The sequence below is a fragment of the Bos indicus x Bos taurus genome, chromosome 10, assembly GCF_003369695.1.
Source record: "Bos indicus x Bos taurus breed Angus x Brahman F1 hybrid chromosome 10, Bos_hybrid_MaternalHap_v2.0, whole genome shotgun sequence".
In the NCBI taxonomy this organism is placed as follows: domain Eukaryota; kingdom Metazoa; phylum Chordata; class Mammalia; order Artiodactyla; family Bovidae; genus Bos; species Bos indicus x Bos taurus.
Genome location: NC_040085.1, coordinates 58,843,818 through 58,868,301, shown reverse-complemented (window position 1 = coordinate 58,868,301; position 24,484 = coordinate 58,843,818). Strand labels below are relative to the sequence as shown.

At 40.8% G+C, this 24,484-nt stretch overlaps 1 protein-coding gene across 1 annotated transcript; it reads left to right on the top strand.

The window, feature by feature from the left end:
* The first annotated feature begins 209 nt into the window (after positions 1-209).
* SPATA5L1 (spermatogenesis associated 5 like 1) lies at positions 210-20,689 on the top strand. Its single transcript, XM_027554106.1, is given in 9 exon segments — positions 210-978; positions 980-1,408; positions 5,679-5,864; positions 10,517-10,675; positions 15,242-15,451; positions 16,338-16,562; positions 17,838-17,972; positions 18,707-18,832; positions 20,356-20,689. Coding segments are annotated over 9 exon segments (2,304 nt in total). The 5' UTR covers positions 210-312; the 3' UTR covers positions 20,524-20,689.
* The last annotated feature ends 3,795 nt before the right edge of the window (positions 20,690-24,484 follow it).

Genomic DNA, 24,484 nt, shown 5'->3' with positions numbered 1-24,484 from the left:
ACCTAGGAGCTGGAAACAGACAGCAGAGGTCAGTAAGTGACTATGGACTCTAGAAGTTCGTCATAGTGTCTGCAAAGCTATAAAAAGGGCCACAAGATTTTACCAAACCCAACACCGTGGCAAACTATCTTGACGGTCTCATCATTGTCTAACAGTCTAACTTCCTATTGGTCCTTTCCACCTATTAGGAGACTCACATCAGCGGCTTCCCTGGCGCATGCGCATCACCTGCTTCCGGCCACGGTGTGCAGGTCTTTCCGGCCCGGTGGAATTCCTACCCGATTTTCCTGGGTTTTGCGTCTTTCGTGAGAAATGGCTCCGGACTCGGGTTCCTTTCCGGAAGGACCTCCCTTAAAGCTGCTACCCGTAGATACTAGGGATCGGGGCACCCAGCGCTGTCGTCTGGGCCCTACCGCCCTCCGCGCCTTAGGCGCCCACCTGGGCTCGGCGGTGAAGATCTCGCTGCCTGACGGTGGCTCCTGCCTGTGCACCGCCTGGCCGCGGCGGGATGGAGCGGACGGCTTTGTGCAGCTGGACCCGCAGTGCACGAGCCCGGGGTCGGCAGTGGGGGCGCCGGGGTCTGGGGGGATTATTAACCTGAACCGACTCCGCTTAGTGCCCTGCCCGCCCCTTCGGAGCCTCGCGGTGTGGCCGGAGTTGAGGGAGCAAGCGGGCGCGTCCGGTGCCCCGAGTCCAGCCGCGGTGCTGGAGGCGGTGCAGGAGCTGCTGAGGAACCGTCCAGTCTCTCAGGGCTACGTGGTGGCCGCTCCTCCAGGCGCTCCGGGTCCAGTGGCCGCCCTGCACATCGTTAGCGGGGCGCCCAGCCCGAATCCTGCTGGGTTGGTCACCCCTCGCACCCACATCAGTCTGAGCGAGGTGCCTCCGTCGGAGGAGGAGCCGCAGCCCGAGGTGCCCCTGGGGGGCCTTTCGGAGGCGGCCGACTCGCTGCGGGAGCTCCTCCGCCTGCCGCTCCGCTACCCCCCGCGCCTTGGCCTCGCTGGGGCTAGAAGTGCCACGCGGGGTGCTCTTGGCCGGCCCCCCGGGGGTGGGCAAGACCCAGCTAGTGCGGGCAGTGGCCCGGGAGACGGGCGCGGAGCTGCTGGCGGTGAGCGCCCCAGCGCTGCAGGGCGCCCGGCCCGGGGAGACGGAGGAAAATGTGCGGCGGATCTTCAAGCGCGCCCGGGAGCTGGCCAGCCGCCGTCCCACCCTCCTCTTCCTGGACGAGGTGGACGCCCTGTGTCCCCGGCGGGGCGGCCCACACCAAGCCCCCGAGAGCCGCGTGGTGGCCCAGGTGTTGACGCTGCTGGACGGCATCGGTGAGGACCGCGAGGTGGTGGTTGTGGGATCCACCAACCGGCCGGATGCTCTAGACCCAGCGCTGCGCAGACCTGGGAGGTTCGACCGAGAGGTAAATAAAGGCTAAGCCAGTTAGCTCATTGCCCCTGAACCCGGCCTCATCTGGCCCTGGTTGGCTGCCCCGAGGCGTTTCCCACTTAGCTTTGGAAGTCAAGGAGACTGAAATGGGGCTTTTATTTAGAGAACCCGTTCTCTGCTTTACAAATGATTTGCGAGCCAGGACCCTTTCCCTCCCAGAGTCAAATTGCTCTGAGAAGCCAGGGGGCCGTTTGGGATTGTTGTGCAGGCCCTGAGAATGAATACTGTTATCAGTAGCGTTAGTTTTTAAGGACTACTACAAGCTATTAAACTCTTAGGATTTGGAATGAGAATCTAAAGTAGAAGGATAGCCTCAAGAAACAAATGTGTTGAAATAAGAAAGAAGGCAGGGAAGAACTAAAGCAAAGCAGACGTTAACTCTTCTATCTAGATTTATGCATTCCTTGTCTGAATGCCAGCATCCTGTACCACAGTTGCTCTCTTAGTTGCCAGGAAGATTGAATATTCAAAATATTCAAATATTCAAGTATTATTTTATAAACTTCAGGCCTAAATTGATTCTTGATTTCTGTTAGTTTGAATGGTGGTTGTGATGTTTGAACTTTGTGGTAGGATTATAAAGAGACAGCTGATAATTGCAGACTTTAGCATAATCTGTTTAGAACTTGAGTGGATTTCTTCTTCACACCATCTAATACCTGTCTGCTGAATAAGCTCCATAAGGGCAGGGACATAGACTTTCTGGTTTACTGGACCTAGAATGTGATAACCCACTCCAGTGTTCTTGCCTGGAGAATCCCAGGGACAGGAGAGCCTGGTAGGCTGCCGTCTATGGGGTCCCACAGAGTCGGACACGACTGAAGCGACTTAGCAGCAGCAGTAGCAGCAGAATGTGATAAGGTTCTCAAAAATAACAAAATAAAAACTTCCTGAAGTTGTTGCTGTTGTTCAGTCACTTAAGTCATGTCTGACTCTTTGTGACTGCATGGACTACAGCACACCAGGCTACCCTATCCTTCACTATCTTCTGGAATTTGCTTAAACTCATGTCAGTGATCGGAGAAGGCAATGGCACTCTACTCCAGTACTCTTGCCTGGAAAATCCCATGGACGGAGGAGCCTGGTAGGCTGCAGTCCACGAGGTAGCTAAGAGTAGGACACGACTGAGCGACTTCACTTTGACTTTTCACTTTCATGCATTGGAGAAGGTAATGGCAACCCACTCCGATGTTCTCGCCTGGAGAATCCCAGGGACAGGGGAGCCTGGTGGGCTGCCGTCTATGGGGTCGCCCAGAGTTGGATACAACTGAAGCGACTTAGCAGCAGCAGCAGCATGTCAGTGATGCTAAGTAATCATCTCATCCTCTCTTACTCCCTTCTCTTTTTGCCTCCAGTCTTTCCCAGCAGCAGGTTCTTTTCTAATGAGTCAGCTCTTTTTATCAGGTGGCCAAATTATTGGGGCTTCAGCGTCAGCATCAGTCCTTCCAGTGAATATTCAGGGTTGATTTCATTTAGAATTGACTGGTTTGATCTCCTTGAAGTCCAGGGGACTGACTCTCAAGGGTCTTCTTCAGCATCACAGTTCGGAAGCATCATTTCTTAGGCACTCAGCCTTCTTTATATGGTCCAACTCTCACTTCTGTACATGACTACTGGAAAACCATCAGTTCAGTTCAGTTCAGTCGCTCAGCCGTGTCTGACTCTTTGTGACTCCATGAATTGCAGCACAGCAGGCCTCCCTGTCCATCCCCAACTCCAGGGGTTCACTCAAACTCACGTCCATCGAGTCAGTGATGCCATCCAGCCATCTCATCCTCTGTTGTCCCCTTCTCCTCCTGCCCCCAGTCCCTCCCAGCATCAGAGTCTTTTCCAATGAGTCAACTCTTCGCATGAGGTGGCCGAAGTGTTGGAGTTTCAGCTTTAGCGTCATTCCTTCCAAAGAACACCCAGGGCTGATCTCCTTCAGAATGGACTGGTTGGATCTCCTTGCAGTTCAAGGGACTCTCAAGAGTCTTCTGCAACACCACAGTTCAAAAGCATCAATTCTTCGGCGCTCAGCCTTCTTCACAGTCCAACTCTCACATCCATACGTGACTACTGGAAAAACCATAGCCTTGACTAGATGGACCTTTGTTGGCAAAGTAATATCTCTGCTTTTGAATATGTTATCTAGGTTGGTCATAACTTTCCTTCCAAGGAGTAAGCGTCTTTCAATTTCATGGCTGCAGTCACCATCTGCAGTGATTTTGGAGCCCAAAAAAGTAAAGTCTGACACTGTTTCCATTGTTTCCCCATCTATTCCCCATGAAGTGATGGGACCAGATGCCATGATCTTCATTTTCTGAATGTTGAGCTTTAAGCCAACTTTTTCACTCTCCTCTTTCACTTTCATCAAGAGGCTTTTTAGTTCCTCTTCACTTTCTGCCATAAAAGTGGTGCCATCTGCATATCTGAGGTTATTGATATTTCTCCCGGCAATCTGGATTCCAGCCTGTGCTTCTTCCAGCCCAGCGTTTCTCATGATGTACTCTGCATATAAGTTAAATAAGCAGGGGGACAATATACAGCCTTGACGTACTCCTTTTCCTATCTGGAACCAGTCTGTTGTTCCATGTCCAGTTCTAACTGTTGCTTCCTGACCTGCATATAGGTTTCTCAAGAGGCAGGTCAGGTGGTCTGGTATTCCCATCTCTTTCAGAATTTTCCACAGTTTATTGTGATCCACACAGTCAAAGGTTTTGGCATAGTCAATAAAGCAGAAATAGATGTTTTTCTGAAACTCTCTTGTTTTTTCCATGATCCAGCGGATGTTGGCAATTTGATCTCTGGTTCCTCTGCCTTTTCTAAAACCAGCTTGAACATCTGGAAGTTCACGGTTCACATATTGCTGAAGCCTGGCTTGGAGAATTTTGAGCATTACTTTACTAGCATGTGAGATGAGTGCAATTGTGCGGTAGTTTGAGCATTCTTTGGCATTGCCTTTCTTTGGGATTGGAATGAAAACTGACCTTTTCCAGTCCTGTGGCCACTGCTGAGTTTTCCAAATTTGCTGGCATATTGAGTGCAGCACTTTCATAGCATCATCTTTCAGGATTTGAAATAGCTCAACTGGAATGCCATCACCTCCACTAGCTTTGTTTGTAGTGATGCTTTCTAAGGCCCACTTGACTTCACATTCCAGGATGTCTGGCTCTAGGTCAGTGATCACACCATCGTGATTATCTGGGTCATGAAGATCTTTTTTGTACAGTTTTTCTGTGTATTCTTGCCACCTCTTCTTAATATCTTCTGCGTCTGTTAGGTCCATGCCATTTCTGTCCTTTATCAAGCCCATCTTTGCATGAAATGTTCCCTTGGTATCTCTAATTTTCTTGAAGAGATCTCTAGTCTTTTCATTCTGTTGTTTTCCTCTATTTCTTTGCATTGATCACTGAGGAAGGCTTTCTTATCTCTCCTTGATATTCTTTGGAACTCTGCATTCAGATGCTTATATCTTTGCTTTTCTCCTTTGCTTTTTGCTTCTCTTCTTTTCACAGCTATTTGTAAGGCGTCCCCAGACAGCCATTTTGCTTTTTTGCATTTCTTTTCCATGGGGATGGTCTTGATCCCTGTCTCCTGTACAGTGTCACAAACCTCAGTCCATAGTTCTTCAGGCACTATGTCTAGTGCCTGTCAGATCTAGTCCCTTGAATCTATTTCTCACTTCCACTGTATAAGCATAAGGGATTTGATTTAGGTCATGCCTGAATGGTCTAGTGGTTTTCCCTACTTTCTTCAATTTAAGTCTGAATTTGGCAATAAGGAGTTCATGATCTGAGCCACAGTCAGCTCCCAGTCTTGTTTTTGCTGACTGTATATAGCTTTGACTATATGGACCTTTGTTGGCAAAGTGATATCTCTGCTTTCTCATTTGCCATTTAGATTTTTGTCATAGCTTTCTTTCCAAGGAGCAAGCGTCCTTTAATTTTGTGGCTGCATTCACTGTCCACAGTGATTTTGGAGCCCAAGAAAATAAAATCTGTCACCGTTTCCACTTTTTCCCCTTCTTTCTGCCATGAAGTGATGGGGCCGGATGCCATAATCTTAGTTTTTTGAATGTTGAGTTTCAAGCCAGCTTTTTCACTCTTGAAAATAAGGATTTTCTCATATTCAGAATCTAAGATACATACTTAAGAGTACCTAGTAATAGTTCCATATTTGTTCGCTAAATTATTATACATATTTGTGAGGATAAAAAAATATTTTTAAGCTGTAAATGTTTTCTTTTCTTGCTTTGCACATAGGTTGTCATTGGAACTCCCACTCTTAGACAAAGAAAGGCAATTCTACAAGTGATTACTTCAAAGATGCCTATCTCTGGTCAAGTTGATTTGAACCTCCTTGCAGAAATGACAGTTGGCTATGTTGGCGCAGACCTGACTGCACTCTGTAGGGAGGCTGCCATGCAGGCTCTGCTTCATAGTGAGAAGGTAAGAAATATTGGTTTATGACTTACGTTAACCCTTTTATTAATGTAACAAGTTAATTTGGGGACTTAAAAAAGTGGTAAGTACCTTTTCTTGAAACTTTTGACACCTTGGACATCTGTTTCTTATATGTATTTTTACATCTGAATTCCATATATAAATAGTGTATGACTGAAAGTGGGGACAGAGAGCTGACTTCTCTAGGTCGGCCGAGGGCATGTTCCCGTTCTCCCATACTAACTCTTTAGTGTTAAAGCCCAGTGCAATAAGGAAAAAGACACTGTGACCCCAGAAGAATCAAACATGTGTCTTTAAAATTTTCGTTTTATTTTGAATCTACTTCAGACTTAGAGAAAAGTTGCAAAAATAGGACAAAGAATTTTTGCATTTTCTTCGCCCAGATTCTTCAAATGTAACATTTTACCCCCTTTGCTTTATCATACTCTCTTCATGTGTATGAATGTTTATGTATATATACTTATACTCTCAAATGCAGCCAAAATGCCCACATAGCTTTGAAAAGTTGAGTGTTTATTTCCTAAAATCAGACTAACCAATAGTACAAACAATAATCAAGATGAAGAAATTAATACCAACTTTTACTTAATCTGTATAGACCTTATCCAAACCTTACCATTTGTCCCATTAATTTCCTTTGTAGCAAAAATTTTAAAAGAAAAAAAAATATTTTTTGATCCAGGATTACACATTGCATTTATTAGTTGTCATGGTTTCTTAATCTTTAATCTAGAAACTTCTTCAGTCTTTCTTTTATGACTTTAATTATTTTTAAGAGTACAGTTCAGTTGTTCTGTAGGATATTCCTCAGTGTAGGTTTGACTGATATTTTCTCATGATTTGATTCAGGTTTTGCATTTTTGGCAGAAATATTCCAGAAATGATACTGTGTTCTTCTCATTGTGTCTGTTAGGTAGAAATGATATATCTTTGTCCTGTTACTGATTTGATATCTTAGATAAGGTGGTTATCTCTGAGATTCCCTATTGTTAAGATACTGTTTTTCCCTTTGTTATCAATACGCATCTTGTAGGGAAAAGAACCTTTTCTTACTCTGGAGAAGATTAAGTGCCTGGAATTTTACTTAAATTCATCTTTGACATTTAAATCCTTAATTCATGAGTGCCTTTTGAAAAAATAGTTGGGATATTAACTTAAATATAGTAGTTTTCAACACTATAGATTGGAAAAGCTGTTCACTTTGTATGTAATAAGTCATCCTGAGTCCCTAAACTCCTCCAGAAAAAAATTAATTTCATTGTGCTAGGGGTTCTGTTGTAACACTTAAAATTGTCCTTTGATCTTACTCCTAATTTTGAGGTTTTTTTGTTTTTTTTTAAACCATAAAAGGATGATTTATCCTAGATTTTGAAAACATTTTTACCTAATTAATTTATATCCTTCCTCATCTTCTTTTCCTTTATTTTTACTCTTACACTGAAGGTAGGGAAGGAATTACATGAACTTTAAGTCCTCATCTTTGGGGTTTAGAACCAGAAGTGCTTAAAGATTTAATGACAAGGCCCATGTGTGAAGATGTGAGAATATATGCCTCTTGAAGGGAGGACAAGAGTACAGGATGTGGAAACAGAGGTTTACATTTAGAATTCCCTCTGCTTTGAAGTTCCAGGTTTGACCTAAAGCACCTTGGCTTAGGTGGTCCAGCCAGCTGCAGTTGTCCTAGGGTGGAGCCCACTGCTACTTCAGGAGGGCCTGCCCAGCCATAGTTAGCACAGGTGATGGCTGAGTTCATAAACAACCAGGGGAAGTGGAAAAAAGAAAGGCAAAAAGGAAGAATGGACGGAGGCATCTGGGCAGGTACTGGTTCCATCTATTTCTTTCTCCATCTCCAGGCAGCTGAGGAGCTGTTGCTGCCTCTATTACAGGGTAGATGAGGACACATTAGAGTTTGTTCAGCTTTTTGTCAAGTATGTCTATTAAAGCATTGGAAGTACAGTTTAACACATAAACATATACACATGGAAGGGAAAGGATTTTATCTGCCTGAAAGGGTTATGAAAATCAAGTGAGTAATATATACACACTAATGATCTGGAAGTGTAAATGGGATTTTCAAATGTTAGTTGGTGTTCACCTAAAGTGTGTTAGTATTCATTTACCCAATATCTGATACTGTTAGCTAGTAAAAAAAAAAAGATGCTATTTAAAAAAATTATTTAATAACATTATTTGTGAGAAATTAAACAAGATAAAAATTGTCTGAAAGCTCATCTCCCAGAGATTATAATTATTAGCATTTTTAGGAACACTGTTAAGAATAGCTCTGTATATACATATTCACTTATTTAATCTTACATAAATGGGATAAAATAGTTTGTTATTGAAAATGGAAATTTTGGGACAACTAAATATTCAGAATTTGATGTAAGGTTAAATACTTAAATATAATACAGATATTACAAATAGAAATATGAATTTTTAATAGCCAAAAAGAAGATAATTTACTGATTTGAGCATTTTAGAATGGCAAAACAATACTATTTTTAAAAAAGATGACAAGTTCAAAAGCAAAACAAACAATACTATAAACAAAGGCAAGGACACGAGACAGACTGGGAAAAATACTGCCAGCCCCTGACAAAACACCAATTTCCTTGGTATAGAAAGAAGTCTTACAAAGCAATAAGACCAATCTAAGAGAAAATGTGTAGTAAAATATGAACTGATGAACTGGTAGTTGACGGTGAAAGGATTACAAATGACTAATAAACATGAAAAATCCTCAACTTTCTTTAAAGATTAGTCTTTTTTGATTCTTTCTCTTTTAAAAACTTATTTTGAAATAATTAAAACTTCAGGGAAAAAATTTAAAAAATTAAACAAAACTTCAAGGGGAGTTGAAGGTAGAGAACTCCTGCTAATTCCTTTATCCAAACTGACAAGTTTTTAACATTTTGCCATATTAGCTTTATCCTCCTTTGTTTTCTCTCATCTGTTTGTCTCTCTGTATATATGCAGTTGATTTTTGAGCAACATGGGTTTGAACTGCTCTAGTTCACTTATACGTAGATATTTTTTGATAGTAAATCCTGCAAGTAGTGCACGGTCCAGGACTGGCTGAACCCACGGATGTGGGGAACAACAGATTTGTTGGGCTTCCTGTACTTAAATGCAGATTAACCTCCATGATGTTCAAGGGTCAACTGTATACATATACGCATTCTTTTTTTTTTTCTGAATCATTTGAAAATGGGTTGCATGCATCTTAACCTGTTGTCTCTTAATATTTTAGTGTCCATTTCCTATGAACGAGTATGTATAATCTCATTATATTCAGGAAATTTAACAGTGATCAAAATGTTGTCAGATCTACAGTCCCTATTCTGATTTTGCTGGCTGTTTCGTTTTGTAGCACCCTTTTCCTTCAGTGTAGAATTTAGTCCAGGATAATATATTATGTCTAGTTTTTGGTTTTCTTTAATTTTGAACGTTTCCATAGCACTTTCTTGGTGTGTGTGCGACATTTTGACATTGACATTTTTAAAGATTTAAAGTCAGTGATGTTATAGAGCATCTCTCAGTTTGGGTGTATCTGTTTCCTCCTAGTTACGTTCAGGTTATGCAAGCCCAATAGGAACACTGCATTAAATGTTAGTGTGTCCTCCTTAGGATGTCATTTGTGGAGACATAGTGTGACCACCTACTCCTCACTGGGGGTGCCTCTCGTGGGTGACTGGTGCGATCAACTAGTCAAGCGTTGGTCCAGTTTATCTGCTTTGGAGTTGTTATTTTTCCCCTTGCAACTAATAAGAAATCTGTGAGGAGACCCTCTAAGACAATGCAGCCATCCTGTTCCCCGTCAGACTTTCTCTCCCCTAGATTGGCATCCACTGATGATTCTTGCCTCAAATAGCCATTACTGTAATGGTTGCAAAATTTATTTTCTAATTCCATTATTCCTTTTACCTCACTCTCGATTGAAGAAACTTAACGCAATAGTAAACACCATGTCCTCTGTCACAATGGCAGACATTTAAGGTCTGGTCATGTCCAGTGTTAGAGAGGTGTGGGGAAAACAGCTTCATATTATTGATACAGCTTGGAGCACATTTTAATAGTAGCTATGAAAATTGTAAGTGTGCATACTCTTAAGCACAGTAATTCTATTTTGAGGAAAGTCTTAAATAAAATACTTGAACATGTGTACAAAGACATTCAGTTGCAGCTTTGTGTTTAGTACCAAAAGACTGGAAAACCTCTGTTCAACAGAAGGGTGTCATTAAAATACTCATGCAATATTATGCAGTTGTCAGAAAGAATGAGGTATTATTGTATTCGTGGACATGAAAAGATTCCTGAGAGATGAAAAAGTACAAATTAATGTGTACGGTATGGTCCCATTTGTGTCTCTCTTTGAAAGGATATACATATGTCATAAACATACTGGAAGAATATACAGGAGACTGTTGACTTTCTCTGGGGATGAAGATTGGTGGGAGTTGGGGAGACATTTAGTTTTTTCATACCATGTATTATAAATTTCTTTATAGTGACAAAAAAATAGATGTATAAATTCAAATGAGGATCACAGTAAAAAAGTAATCATGTTTGTGTGCCACAAAAAAGGCCCACCTGATTTTTGGTTTGATTTTGCTTTTTGGGGTGGATTACTTCAGAACCAGGACAATCCGACGATTGATGAAACAGACTTCCTTGAAGCTTTTAAAAAGATCCAACCCTCATCATTTCGAAGTGTCATTGGAGTGACAGACATCAAACCTGTTGGCTGGGAGCAAATTGGTGGCCTTGAAGATGTAAAACTGAAATTAAAGCAGGTGAGATAGAGACTCTGCTTAAGCCAGTAGAGTAGGACGGTCTAAGTGTAATGCATTTGTGCTGTAAACAAGTGGCACTGAAACATGGCTGCCTTCACTGATGTGAACCTAACATCCGGGTCTAATGATCGCTTTTCCGTCCTTGTTTAACTGGACTCTGCAGACATCAAATGCCATTTTTCATACTTTCTTTCTTCACCTTTTTGTTTAGTTTTTGCTCTAAAGAGTTTCTAATTTAGATGAAGGATCAGTAAACTCTTTCTGTGGAGGACCAGAGAGTAAATAATTTAGGTTTTATGATCTCTGTTGCAGTCATTCGACTCTGCTATCACAGCACAAAAGCAGTCATATGTAATGAGTATTTGTGTTCTGATGAGATTTTATTTATAGACACTGAAGTCATAATTTTCACACCACAGAATAGTCTTTTTTTTTTTTTTTTTTTAACATTTAAACATGTAAAACTGATTCTTAGATCATAGACTGTATAAGTAAAAATCCTTCATTCATAGGCCTGAATTTACCCCGAGACTGGTAAAAACGCAAATTTATAATTAACCGTCACTTTGGCCTGAGTAGTTACTTGATACTGATTCTCACAGTGGCTGTGGAGGGTCACAGCTCACCGGATTTTCTTACCTGCGCTGCAGTTCCGGAAATTAATTTTTCCAATTCCCTTTTGGGTGATCCTGCCATAAGAAAGTAGGTTTCTCAAATTGAGCACACACAAGACTAATTTCTAAGTATCCATTATAATTTATTTATCTTAACTAGGAGCTGTATCTACAGTGAACCCTGGAATCCTTGTATCCATGGATAGGCACATTTTATTGTTGTTGCTAAGTCACTAAGTCATGTCTGACTCTTTGTGACCCCACAGATTGAAGCACACCAGGCTCCTGTGTCCTCCACCATCCCCTAGAGTTTGCTCAAATTCATGTCCATTGAGTCGATGTTCCTCTCTAACCACCTCATCCTCTGTCACCCCCTTCTCCTCCTGCCCGCCCTCTTTCCCAGCATCAGGGTCTTCTAGTGAGTCGGTTGTTTGCATCAGGTGGCCAAAGTCTTGGAGCTTTGGCTTCAGCAACAGTCCTTCCAGTGAATATTCAGGGTTGATTTCCTTTAGGAGTGACTGGTTTGATCTTCTTCCAGTCCAAGGGACTCTGAAGAGTCTTCTCCAGCACCACAATTTGAAAGCACCCTTTTTTTGACACTCAGCTTTCTTTATGGTCCAACTCTCAAATCTGTACACAACTGTTGGGAAAAACCACAGCTTTGACTATACAGACATTTGTCGGCTGAGAGGTATCTCTGCTTTTTAATAGATATCTAGGTTTGTCTTAGCTTTCCTTTCCAGGAGCAAGCGTCTTTTAAGTCATGGCCACAGTCATTGTCCACAGTGATTTTGGAAGCCCAAGAAAATAAAATCTGCCACTGTTTCCACTTTTTCCCTTCCTATTTGCCATGAAGTGATGGGGCCAGATGCCATGATCTTAGTTTTTTGAATGTTGAGTTCTAAACCAGCTTTTTCACTCTCCTCTTTCACCCTCATCAAGAGGCTCTTTAGTTCCTCTTCACTTTCTGCCTTTAGAGTGGTATCATCTGCATATCTGAGATTGTTGATATTTCTCCCAGTAATCTTTATACATATTTATATGTGTGTATGTATTATATGTGTGTGTGTGTGTGTGTGTGTGTGTATATATATATGTATGTATGTATGTATTTGCCTGTGTTGGATCTTAGTTGCATCATACAGGACCTTCCATCTTCATTGTGGCATGTGGAATCTAGTTCCTTGACCATGGATTGAACCTAGGGCCCCTGCCTTGGGAGTGTGGAGTCTTAACCACTGAACGTCAGGGGTATCCCTCTCCCAGTGGTCTCGATTCCATCTTGGGTTTCATCCAGCCCGGCATTTCACATGATGTACTCTGCATAGAAGTTAAATAAGCACAGTGACAATATATAGTCTTGTATACCTTTCCCAATTTTGAACCAGTCAGTTTTTCCATGTCCAGTTATAACTGTTGCTTCTTGACCTGCATACAGATTTCTTAGGAGGCAGGTTAGGTGGTCTGATATTCCCATCTCTTTCAGAATTTTCCACAGTTTGTTGTGATCCACACAATCAACGGCTTTAGCATAGTCAATGAAGCAGAAGTAAATGTTCTTCTGGAATTCCTTTAGTTTCTCCATGATCCAACAACTGTTAGCAATTTGATCTCTGATTTCTTCTGCCTCTTTGAAATCAAGTTTGTACATCTAGTTTTCAGTTCACTTCAGCCAGCTGAAGTCTAGGATTTTGAGCATAACCTTGTAAGTATGTGAAATGATACAATTGTATGATAATTTGAACGTTCTTTGGCATTGCCCTTCTTTGGGATTGGAATGAAAATTGACCTTTTCCAGTCTTGTGGCCACTGCTGAGTCTTCCAAATTTGCTGACATATTGAGTGCAGCATTTTAACAGCATCGTCTTTTAGGGCTTGAAATAGCTCAGCTGGAATTCTGTCACTACCGCTAGCTTTGTTCATAGTAATGCTTCATAAGGCCCACTTGACTTCATACTCCAGGATGTCCAGCTCTAGATGAATGACCACACCATCCTGGTTATCTGGCTCATTAAGACTTTTTTGTACAGTTCTTCTGTGTATTCTTGCCACCTCTTCATCTCTTCTGCTTCTGTTAGGTCCTTAACCATTTCTATCCCTTATTGTGCACATCCTTACATGAAATGTTCCCTTGATATCTCCTATTTTCTTAAAGCACATTTAAATATGCTCTAATTTTTTTATATGCTCTCATTTAATTTTCACAAAATAGCCATACTTTCCTGTGAGACACACTGTCTTCCTTTAGCTCTGAGATGTTAGGCTTTCCTACCTTTTTGAGCACTCCTCTCCCTTACTTTAAATGTTAATTCTCCAAGCTCCCAAGAGTCCTCTTTTTGCATTTTCTAAGTGAGTCCTTCCTCTCTCATCTCCTGAAGTGTGTCCCAGGCTTCAGCTGTCTCCTGAAAGCAGCTAACTCAGAAATCTTTATATCCAGTGCAGCTAGTTCTTTTGACCATCAAAACTACTTAACTCCCTGCCTACTAAATAACTTCCAGGGATCTCGGATTCAGCATGGCATGTCCAGAGTTCAACTTACCAATTCCATCTCTACAGCTGGATTCCCTCTCGCAGTGAAGACAGCCAGTTGCCCCATCCCCTAAGTCAGAGACCTGTCTTCTAAATGGATGTCATGTTGCATGTCATGTACCTTCCCCTCTGACTTCCCCCCTGCATACACTACACTTACACTGTATGTTTCAAGTCCATCCCAACCACATGATCTCTGCTGCCTGTGACACATCCCGCCTTATTATTTTTGTAGCCTGAGTCGTTGCACTCATTGACCACTGCTAAGTAGTTTCCTTCCCTCTGGTTTCATTTCCTTCTAGTTCATTCTCCATACTGCTTCCTCATTTTTGACTAAAACTGTGAAGGCCCAGTGTGATCTGATTCCTACTTCCATTTCAGCTCCATCACTCCTTGCCTCCCACGTCCTCCACTCTGTTCTGCTTTCCACTGGGAGATGAACTGGATGGTTTGATGTGTCTCTGTATATATTTGTTCCTTGTCCACGGAATGCCCTACTCTGGCCTGGTTGGTAGTTTTTAAGCCTGTCTCCCCAGTTACAATAGGAGTTTCTAGTACGGGGATCTTGTCTGTCTTTTTTTGTAGAGGCAATGTATCAGTAGTTAAGAACTCATGCTCTTGACCTACACTGTCTGGGATTAGTCTTAGTTCTGCTACCTCACTCACAATAAGGTAATAAGACCTGGGCAAGTTACTTCACTTTTTAAGCCTGAGTTTCTGCATCTCTGAAATTATGATGATAACAAAACCATCTACCTCAGAGGTATTGAGGATTTGTTTATAATTCAGCTAACATTTAATGAGTGCCTACTTTGTGAAGGTGTCATTCTAGGTGATGGGGATTTAGAGGTGAACTTTGCCTACATTCCGGCAAGAGCAGAATGACAAACTCAACATGGGAATACAGTAATTTCAGACAGCAAATGAGTCAGTGCTCCAAAAATAAAAAATGGATAGTAGCATAGAGTTCCTAGGAAGAGGAAGGTCTGTTTGAACTACAGTGGTTAGGGAAGACCTCTCCAAGGAAATGACTGTAGAGTGGAGACCTGAGTGATGCAGAATAGCATATAAAGAGCGCAAGGGAGTGTTCAAACAGAGAGACTAGCAAGTAAAGGCCCTGAGATGGGAACAAACTGTGGGGTGTTCGGGTGATGGGTTATGTTAGGCCTTGTAAGCAGTGATAAGTTAGGAATTTGGATTTGAATATTGTAATTCTGACAAGAAGTCATTGAAAGATTTTAAGCAGGAAGTGATGTGACCTCACTTATGTCATAAGCTCACTGGCTGCTCTGTGGAGATTGGACCCTATATCCAGCTCATAGCAGGTAGCTGAAGATTGTTGAATGAATTTATTGAATTTTTTTTTTCCACATTATACTAAAACAACTGTCTCCTTTTGTATTCTCTTTTTGTGTTCTTTTAGAGCATTGAATGGCCTCTGAAATTCCCTCGGGAATTTGTTAGGATGGGCCTGACCCAACCAAAGGGAGTTCTCCTATATGGGCCCCCTGGGTGCGCCAAAACCACGCTGGTGAGGGCCCTGGCCACCAGCTGTCGTTGCTCTTTTGTTTCAGTGAGCGGAGCTGATCTCTTCTCGCCTTTTGTTGGAGATTCAGAGAAAATCTTGTCTCAGGTTGGTTGGTTTATTTTCCCTCATGTAGTTAAGTTTACTTTTGAATTTTTGTTTCATGCCTTAAGGATAAACCTTATTTTTTTAAATGTAACTGGCTATTTTTCCTGTTAAGAATGTTATACCTGTTTGTGTATAGAAAACTTAGAAAATATAGAAAAGTATAAATAGGAAATCCTCCACAGTCTCTCTACTTACTGTTAACATTTCGGTGAATTTTCTTTGTCGTTTTGTTTCCTTAGCCAGGGGAGTGAGTGGATATTATATATGTATATCCACTCATTATAGATATATATATATATATATATATATATATACACACACCTATCCACTCATTATATTTATGTACTATCCACTCATCTTTTATATATATATATATCCGGGCTTCCTTCATAGCTCAGTCGGTAAAGAATCTACCTGCAATGCAGGAGACCTGGGTTCAGTTCCTGGGTTGGGTAGATCCCCTGGAGAAGGAAATGGCAACCCACTCCAGTATTCTTGCTTGGAGAATCCCATGGACAAAGGAGCCTGGCAGGCTACGGTCCATGGGGTCACAAGAGTCGGACACGACTGAGTGACTAAACCACCAAACCACCATATATATATCCATTCACATATATATACATATACATACATATATATCTTTATTGTGATTTAGCTTAGTGTTACCACTTTTAAAATTCAGTAATATTAAATGTTTTTTGAAAATAAGATTTTTAACCCCTGTATAATACTGTTCTTTATTTTATTTGTTCATTCCCCAGTTCTTAGACATTTAGAATCTTTCTTTTTATATTTTAAAAATTATAAATAGTAATGCAGAAAGCATTCATTCATATGAATAAGGCATGATGTATAGCCTTTTAATATTTCCGCTTTTGAACAAAAGGTATTTCGACAAGCAAGAGCAAATACACCAGCAATTGTGTTTTTGGATGAGATTGATTCAATCTTGGGCTCTCGATCAATCAGCAGAACAGAATGTAATGTTCAAGATCGTGTTCTTTCTGTTCTCCTAAATGAATTAGATGGTGTTGGATTGAAGACTATAGAGAGAAGAGGAAGTAAATCAGATCAACATGGTAAATGCAAGCAGCTGGAAAAAAATGAAGAGGTATTTATTAGCCAGGATACACCAAAAACCAGGCCAACAATAAACAGACTGCATCTATACTATCTTTTCCTATGCTGGATTCATCTCATACATTTATATAATTTCAGTTTGACTATTAGGATTTTTACAGAGCTGGTAAAATTGTGATTTAGCTGGGAAGATGAGGCAAATTTTATAATAAAGTATCTTAGATATGTGTGAATGTGAATTTTTTCCTAAGATTAGAAATGTAACTGCATATTGCTAGTGGAGAGGGGAGTTTCTTATTTCTGTATCCTCATAAAGTAGTGTTTTATGTGAAATGAAACAAAACAGACTATTATTTCCAATAATCAGTAATTAAAAACTTCCAGTTTTGTTGAGGTTTCCTTGGTTCTAATGCAGTTAAAGTGACCTTTGGAAATCCTTTTCCTTCCAAAGCTTTTGTTTCTTCTTGGTGTTTCTTATTTCCCATTTCTTAAATTGTTCCATAGAAAGAGAGTCTTATAGCTCCTTAGGAAGATATGCCACTAGAATTTGAAGGGACCCATGAGGTGTTCTAATCAGTTCTCATAAAGCAGGAATTCCTTCTATAGCCTCTGACAGGTGTTTACCCAGTCTGCTAAAATACTTGCAGATACAGGGAACTCATTGCTTTGAGAGATCACATTACTGGAAAACTGATCTGAAAATTAAGTTCAACAATTCTGAATGCTTAGCATGTGTAAGGCCTTGCTGTAGCAGCTCTTAGATATATTTTTTTTAAATCTTCATCCTGGATTTATATACACGCAACTTATATTAGTTGTCATATTTTTGCCTCTGTAAAGAAAAAAACAAAAAAAGAGGTAAAATAAATCTCCCTCCTCAAGAACATGAGAGCCAAGACTTTTCATAGGTATACTATGTGCTAGTCAGATGCTTCTGTCTTTTCAAGTCATGCATTTAAGTTGTAATCACTCGCTGGGGCTCAGATGCATTCAGGTCAGCAGATAGATGTTCTCTGCTGTGGTGTAGAGCTTTTTTCATCAGTTCTCACAGTGAGAGATGCCCCACGGGGGTTGATCACTCCCTTCACCGTGTGCATGTTGTATAGCTCTTTGATTAATAATTTGTTTCTAGGGTGCCTTGATATTGAGAAGATGGTCTGGATAGGAAATGTAAGCATTCTAGTCTGAAGAGAACAGTATTCTCCTATTTAAAAACAAACAGACCTGCTGATTTGTAATTAAAAAAAAATACATTTACTAATTAACAACTTATTGATGTTACTTTGTGTTGTATATATTCCCTCAGCTAGAGTTTCAAGAAATTTTCAATAGCAATGTCATCGTTGTTGCAGCAACAAATAGACCTGATGTGTTAGATGATGCCTTGTTACGGCCTGGAAGACTAGATAAGATTATTTATATTCCTCCTCCAGATGAAAAGGTAATCACTGTGCACATTTACTCTGTGTGAGCATTCCTAATAACACATCAGTGTCTGAGCTCTAAGAAGACGGCAGAGTTGAGTTCCTGACTGGATGTAAGTGTACATGGTGTGTGTCCTATATTGGATTCTGTGTTTTTCTTATCTAATGGCTCATCATAAATTATCATTTTCATCTGCTTTTGCTGGATACTCTGGCCCTGTTTTCAGAGAAACATAAGCCTAAAAAATGGTAGTAATTTCAGCTTTGTGGAAGACTCAAAATACTGAGTTTATGGAGTCCCCTCAAAATTATTTTGCAGCTAGAATGGAAGAATCCTAAAGCGTTAAAGAGTTTTGGTGATTATCTGGGTGAGCATCCTTATTTTACAGTGGAGAAATCTGAGCTTACAGAGATTATATAATGTATCCACAGCCAAAGGATCAGTAAACCCTTTGTCCTCATCCAGAGCCACTGGCAGTGAGTGGTGAAAGACACAGAAAATGCATTTTTTATTTATCAGATTTTGAAGGGATGAAAACATTTTTTTAATCTATTTTACTTTTTAAAAATATTAAAATTTATCTTGATGTCACATTTACTTTCTTACCTCTTGAGAAAAAGTGATTCTTATTTTTTAATTCTTAAATATATATATATACTTTCTCTGTAATATAGAAAATTCTATATGTTTTAATATAACATTATGTCAAACATTAAGCTTCTAAACATATTATGTTTTATTTTGTTCCAGGGAAGGCTTTCTATTCTGAAAGTCTGTACAAAAAACACGCCAATGGGGCCTGATGTTTCCTTAGAAAAGGTAGCAGCAGAAACCTGTTTTTTCTCTGGAGCTGATCTTGGAAACCTCTGCAAAGAAGTAAGTTAATGAATTAGTGAAGAAAATGTACACATTTCTGCATTTATTCACATCTTCATTCACTTGGTTTATTCAGCTCTTCATTCACTTGGCAGTATTTACTGAAAGGGAGGCACCATGGGAGGTGAAACAAGCCGCTCTGGTTCCTTGCCTTCTCTTCAGGGCTTACAGGTTGATGCGGCAGGGGGTGGTGCCGAGAGGTGATACTGAATTTAAAAATGTAGTGAGTCAGGGGAGTTTAGGGTGCTAGGAAGAATACAATTCAGACTTGAAAATAAGAGAAGGCTTTCTGAGAGAAGGTGTGTGTACATTGCAAGTGGAAGGATGATTAGGGAGTTAGCCAGTCTGTGGGAGAGAAGGGGAGTGTTTGAGGCACAGGGAATAAAACGTGCAGATGATCGGAGGTGAGGGGATGACATTACTGAAGGGGTGGCCAGTGGCCGGCTCACACAGGTCCCTGGTAAGGCACTCTAAGGCATTTAAACTTTATCTTGAGGGCAGAAAAAAGGTCAGCCACTGTAGGTTTTTCCTTAGCAAAAACTTGTGAAAATGAGAGGATACTGCCCACTGAATTAACATACAGTGAACACACTTGTATAACTACCACTTGGGTCAAGGAAGAATGTCATCAGCATGCTAGAAGCTTTCCGTGGGCCTTCCTGCTGCTGCTGCTGCTAAGTTGCTTCAGTTGTGTCTGACTCTGTGCGACCCCATAGACGGCAGCCCACCAAGCTTCCCCGTCCCTCTATCACAAAAGAACCACTGTCCTGATTTCTAGCACTGGGGAGATGACTTTTGCTGCTTTGGCACTTTATATTAATGGAACCATATGGTATGCTTTTCTGTCTGCTTCTTTAACTCAAGATTATGTCTGTGAAGTTCTTTCGTGCTTTTGTGTGTAACAGTGAAAGTGTTAATTGTTCAGTCATGTCCAACTCTTTACGATCCCATAGACTGTAGCCCGCCAGGCTCCTCTGTCCATGGAATTCTCTAGGCAAGAATACTGGAGTGGGTTATTCTTTTCTCCAGGGGATTTTCCTGACCCAGGGAGTGAACCCTGGTCTCCTGCACTGCAGGCAGATTTTTTATCGTTTGAGCCACCAGGGAAGCCTGTGTATAACAGTGGTTTGTTCATTTTCTGTTTCTTTATGATCAGTGCTGTGTCCTGTTTAAAAACTCCTACTCTGAGATCAGGAATACAGTCGCTCATCTTTTTTTTTTTTTTTTTATTGGAGTATAGTTGATCTCATCTATACTCCAATATAGTTGTTCTGCACTCTGCTCCACCCCCCTGACACCCCCCCGCCCCCGCATTTAAGGCTAGAATGTAATGTAGAAGGAAAGATGGTCCACTGAGAAGACTTAATCACTTTAACTTTTTAGCTTAATGTTTTTATTGCCACGAATATTGAAATTCTGTGAAGTGAGACTGAGATTTTTATGTTCAGATTTTAAAGTATTACTGTATATCATGAAATAACAGTGAAGCATATTTATTATTTCCTATTGTTTGTCTTTTATAGGCCGCCTTGCTGGCTTTGCAAGAAAATGGACTGGAAGTGACCACAGTGAAACAAGAGCACTTTCTAGAATCACTTAAGACTGTAAAACCGTCCTTAAGTCATAAGGATTTGACTTTATATAAAAACTTATTTCAGAAAAAAGAATTTTCTATCTTAGAAGATATTTAAAAATTATTTTACATACCTGCTCAAGGCTTAATTGAAATGTGAATATGCACTATAATTTGCAACTTACTTTGTGTGTATTATTTCCTATAAATAAAAAAACTTGTGCCTGATAGGCTAAGATTTCATACAGAAAAGTTAAAAGAATAAGGCACTCATATACTTTTAACTCAGATTCACCATTTTTTTTTCTTGGCTGTGCCAGGTCTTAGTTGTGGCGTGTGGAATCTAGTTCCCTGACCAGGAATTGAACCTGGGGAGCTCGGATTCTTAACCACTGGGCCACTGGAAGTTCCTCCAGATTCATCAGTTTTTACCATTTTGCCACACTTGTCTCCTCTCTCTCCCTCTTTCTCCTCCCCTCCACAGTATTTTTTATGAACTATTTAGAAGTAGATTTTACACGTCACACATCTTTATCCTTTTAATACTCCACTGTACATCTCGTATAAATGAGGTTATTTTCTTATATGACTACAATGCAGTTATGTCATTCAAGAAATTTAACATCGATAACATTTTAATCTACTGATTAATGAATGTCATCCGTTGTTCCAGTAGTGATTGTTTTTCCATTAGAAGATGTAGTCTAGGATCACACATTCCACTTAGTTGTCGTGTCTCTTTAGGCTCTCTGCCTCTTAATCTGAAATAGCCCCTCAGCCTTCTGAGCACCCTTGACACTTTCGGAGAGTACAGACTACTGTGTGGAACCGTCAGTGCTGCTGTGTGTCTGTCTGCCGGGCGTCACGGTGGATTCGTGTCGTGCAGCAGTATACCTGCTGTCACGTCCTCAGATCACAGCTGGAGGCACGTGACATCTGCACATTATTGGTGATGTCAGTTTTGATCACTTGTTTCTGATATCGTCCCCATCTCCACAGTACAGCTGTTAGTTTTCCTTTTGTAATTCTGAGTATTTTTTAAGGAGCTAGATTATATGTAAGCTTTTATTTTCCTTTATTAAAAAGGTAATAATGCTAGAAAATACAGATAAACGTGAAGAAGACACTTGGGTATTTAACTTTCTAGTCCCTTATACAGATGTGTAAGGGACTTTTTAAAACCAAAAGGCATGGTACTATGTAGCTCTTGTTTTTTTCTCACCTGACAATATCTGCTAAGTATCTTACTGCGTCTTCACCCACAAGGTGTCATACAGAGAAGAGTGTGAGTGAAGGAGCCAGACATGGCATGGAGAGGGCAGCTGGGAGCGGGGACCTCAGACAAATCATGCAGCGAATTAAGCACCAGATGAACTTCAAAAGAAGTGTATGTACAGTCAGAGCATGGTGCATGAACTATACAAAGTCATAAATGTGAAACAGTTGTTGGAAAAGTTTCCTATTTCTGACTGGAGCCAGGATTATTACTAAGCAATTAAGGAGCAATTACTTTTGATTATTACTATAATTACAATTGATTATTACTAAGCAATTGAGCAGTTAAGAAAAAGGCCTATCTTATTTATAGGTATAAAATGTAATTCATGGAGGAGGAAATGGCAACCCACTCTAGTATTCTTGCCTGGAGAATCCCATGGACAGATGAGCCTGTAGGGCTACAGTCCAGTGGCGGGTGGGGGCGGTCACAAAAGAGTCAGAAACGACTTAGCAACTAAACACCACACACTCAATCCAGTTATTGGGAAACATTTAAGTATCTTTGGAATAACTTGAGTACATGAATTGACTTTCTTAACCATAAATTTTATAAAATTTAAATACAAGAATATCAAACCAGTCCTAAAGGAAATCAACACTGAATATTCATTGGGAGGACTGATGCTGAAGCTCCAATACTTTGGCCACCCGATGCAAAGAGCTGACTCATTGGAAGAGGTCCTGATGCTGGAAAAGATTGAAGGCAGGAGGAGAAGGGGGTGACAGAGGATGAGATGGTTGGATGGCATCACTGACTCAATGGACATGAGTTTGAGCAAACTGGGAGATAGGGAGGACAGGGAAGGACAGGGACAGGGAAGCCTGGCGTGCTGCAGTCCATGGGGTCGCAAAGAGTCAGACATGACTTAACAACTGAACAACAAAATGAAGGTCAAAGGTTTCTGATGAAATTTAACATCCAAATCAAAATGCGCCATAAGTAAAAATGTACACTAGAATTCAGACTCAGCATGAAAAAAACTGTTAAGTGATTTATTAATTTGTCATTGATTACATGTTGATGTCATTGTTTTGCTATATTAGGATAGATAAAGTAGATTACTTAAAAAATTATAATTATTCTAACAAAGTGACATGCTTTAGAGTAGTAGGGAAAATACCTAGAAACTTTATTAGAATTCTAATTATTTTCATTCATGTTGTGTCAGTTGTTGATTTTATAGGACAAGGCAGCTATTAGGCCTTTGCCATCTCTAGGTCTAAGGCACTTTAGCCTGAACCCCTTACCTCTTCTAGCTGCGGGCCCTTTTTGTTTTTTCCTAGAGGAAGTTTCCAGTGGTCAGCCTAGAAATTTGGTACACACACTTTGGTTAGAAGCTTGAGTTTTGCTTTGAAATTGTCTTTTTATAACTTCTCAAGAGAATTTCTGGAAGCTTCAAAATTCTTGAAGATAAAATCCATGTTTCTTCTCTCACTGATGTAAATGATGAAGTCAGATTAAGGTGTTCTTTGACTCAGTTTCAGTGTGATTGAAGGTTTGCTCTGGGAAACTTCCAAAAGCTGTGTTCTTAATTGGTGAGAAAACACTTATGCTTCTAAGTACCTGGGAAGTGTGAACAGTTTAGTTCAATCACTCAGTCGTGTCTGACTCTTTGCAACCCCATGGACTTCAGCAGGCCAGGCTTCCCTGTCCAAGGTCAAATCCTGGAATTTACTCAAACTCATGTCCATTGAGTCGGTGATACCATCCAACCATCTCATCCTCTATCATCCCCTTCTCCTGCCTTCAATCTTTCCCAGCATCAGGGTCTTTTCTAATGAACCAGTTCTTTGCATCAAAGTATTGGAGTTTCAGCTTCAGCATCAGTCCTTCCAATGAATATTCAGGACTGATTTCCTTTAGGATGGACTGGTTGGATCTCCTTGCAGTCCAAGGGACTCTCAAGAGTCTTCTCCAACACCACAGTTCAAAAGCATCAATTCTTCGGCAGCTTTCTTTATATTCCAACTCTCATATCTATACATGACTCTTGGAAAAACCATAGCCTTGACTAGACGGACCTTTGTTGGCAAAGTAATGTCTAGATAGCATATTCAAAAGCAGAGACATTACTTTGCCAGCAAAGGTCCATCTAGCCAAGGCTATGGTTTTTCCTGTGGTCACGTATGGATGTGAGAGTTGGACTGTAAAGAAGGCTGAGCACCGAACAATTGATGCTTTTGAACTGTGGTGTTGCAGAAGACTCTTGAGAGTCCCTTGGACTGCAAGAAGATCCAACCAGTCCATTCTGAAGGAGATCATCCCTGGGATTTCTTTGGAAGGAATGATGCTAAAGCTGAAACTCCAGTACTTTGGCCACCTCATGCGAAGAGTTGACTCACTGGAAAAGACTGACGCTGGGAGGGATTGGGGGCAGGAGGAGAAGGGGACGACAGAGGATGAGATGGCTGGATGGCATCACTGACTCGATGGACGTGAGTCTGGGTGAACTCCGGGAGTTGGTGATGGACAGGAGGCCTGGCGTGCTGTGGTTCATGGGGTCGCAAAGAGTCGGACACAACTGAGCAACTGAACTGAGGTTGGTCATAACTTTTCTTCCAAGAAGCAAGTGTCTTTTAATTTCATAACTACATTCACCATCTGCAGTGATTTTGGAGCCCCCCAAAATAAAGTCTGTTTCCACCATTTCCCCACCTATTTGCCATGTAGTGATGGGACCAGATGCCATGATCTTAGTTTTCTGAATGTTGAGCTTTAAGCCAACTTTTTCACTCTCTTTCACTTTCATCAAGAGGCTCTTTAGTTCTTCACTTTCTGCCATAAGGGTGGTGTCATCTGC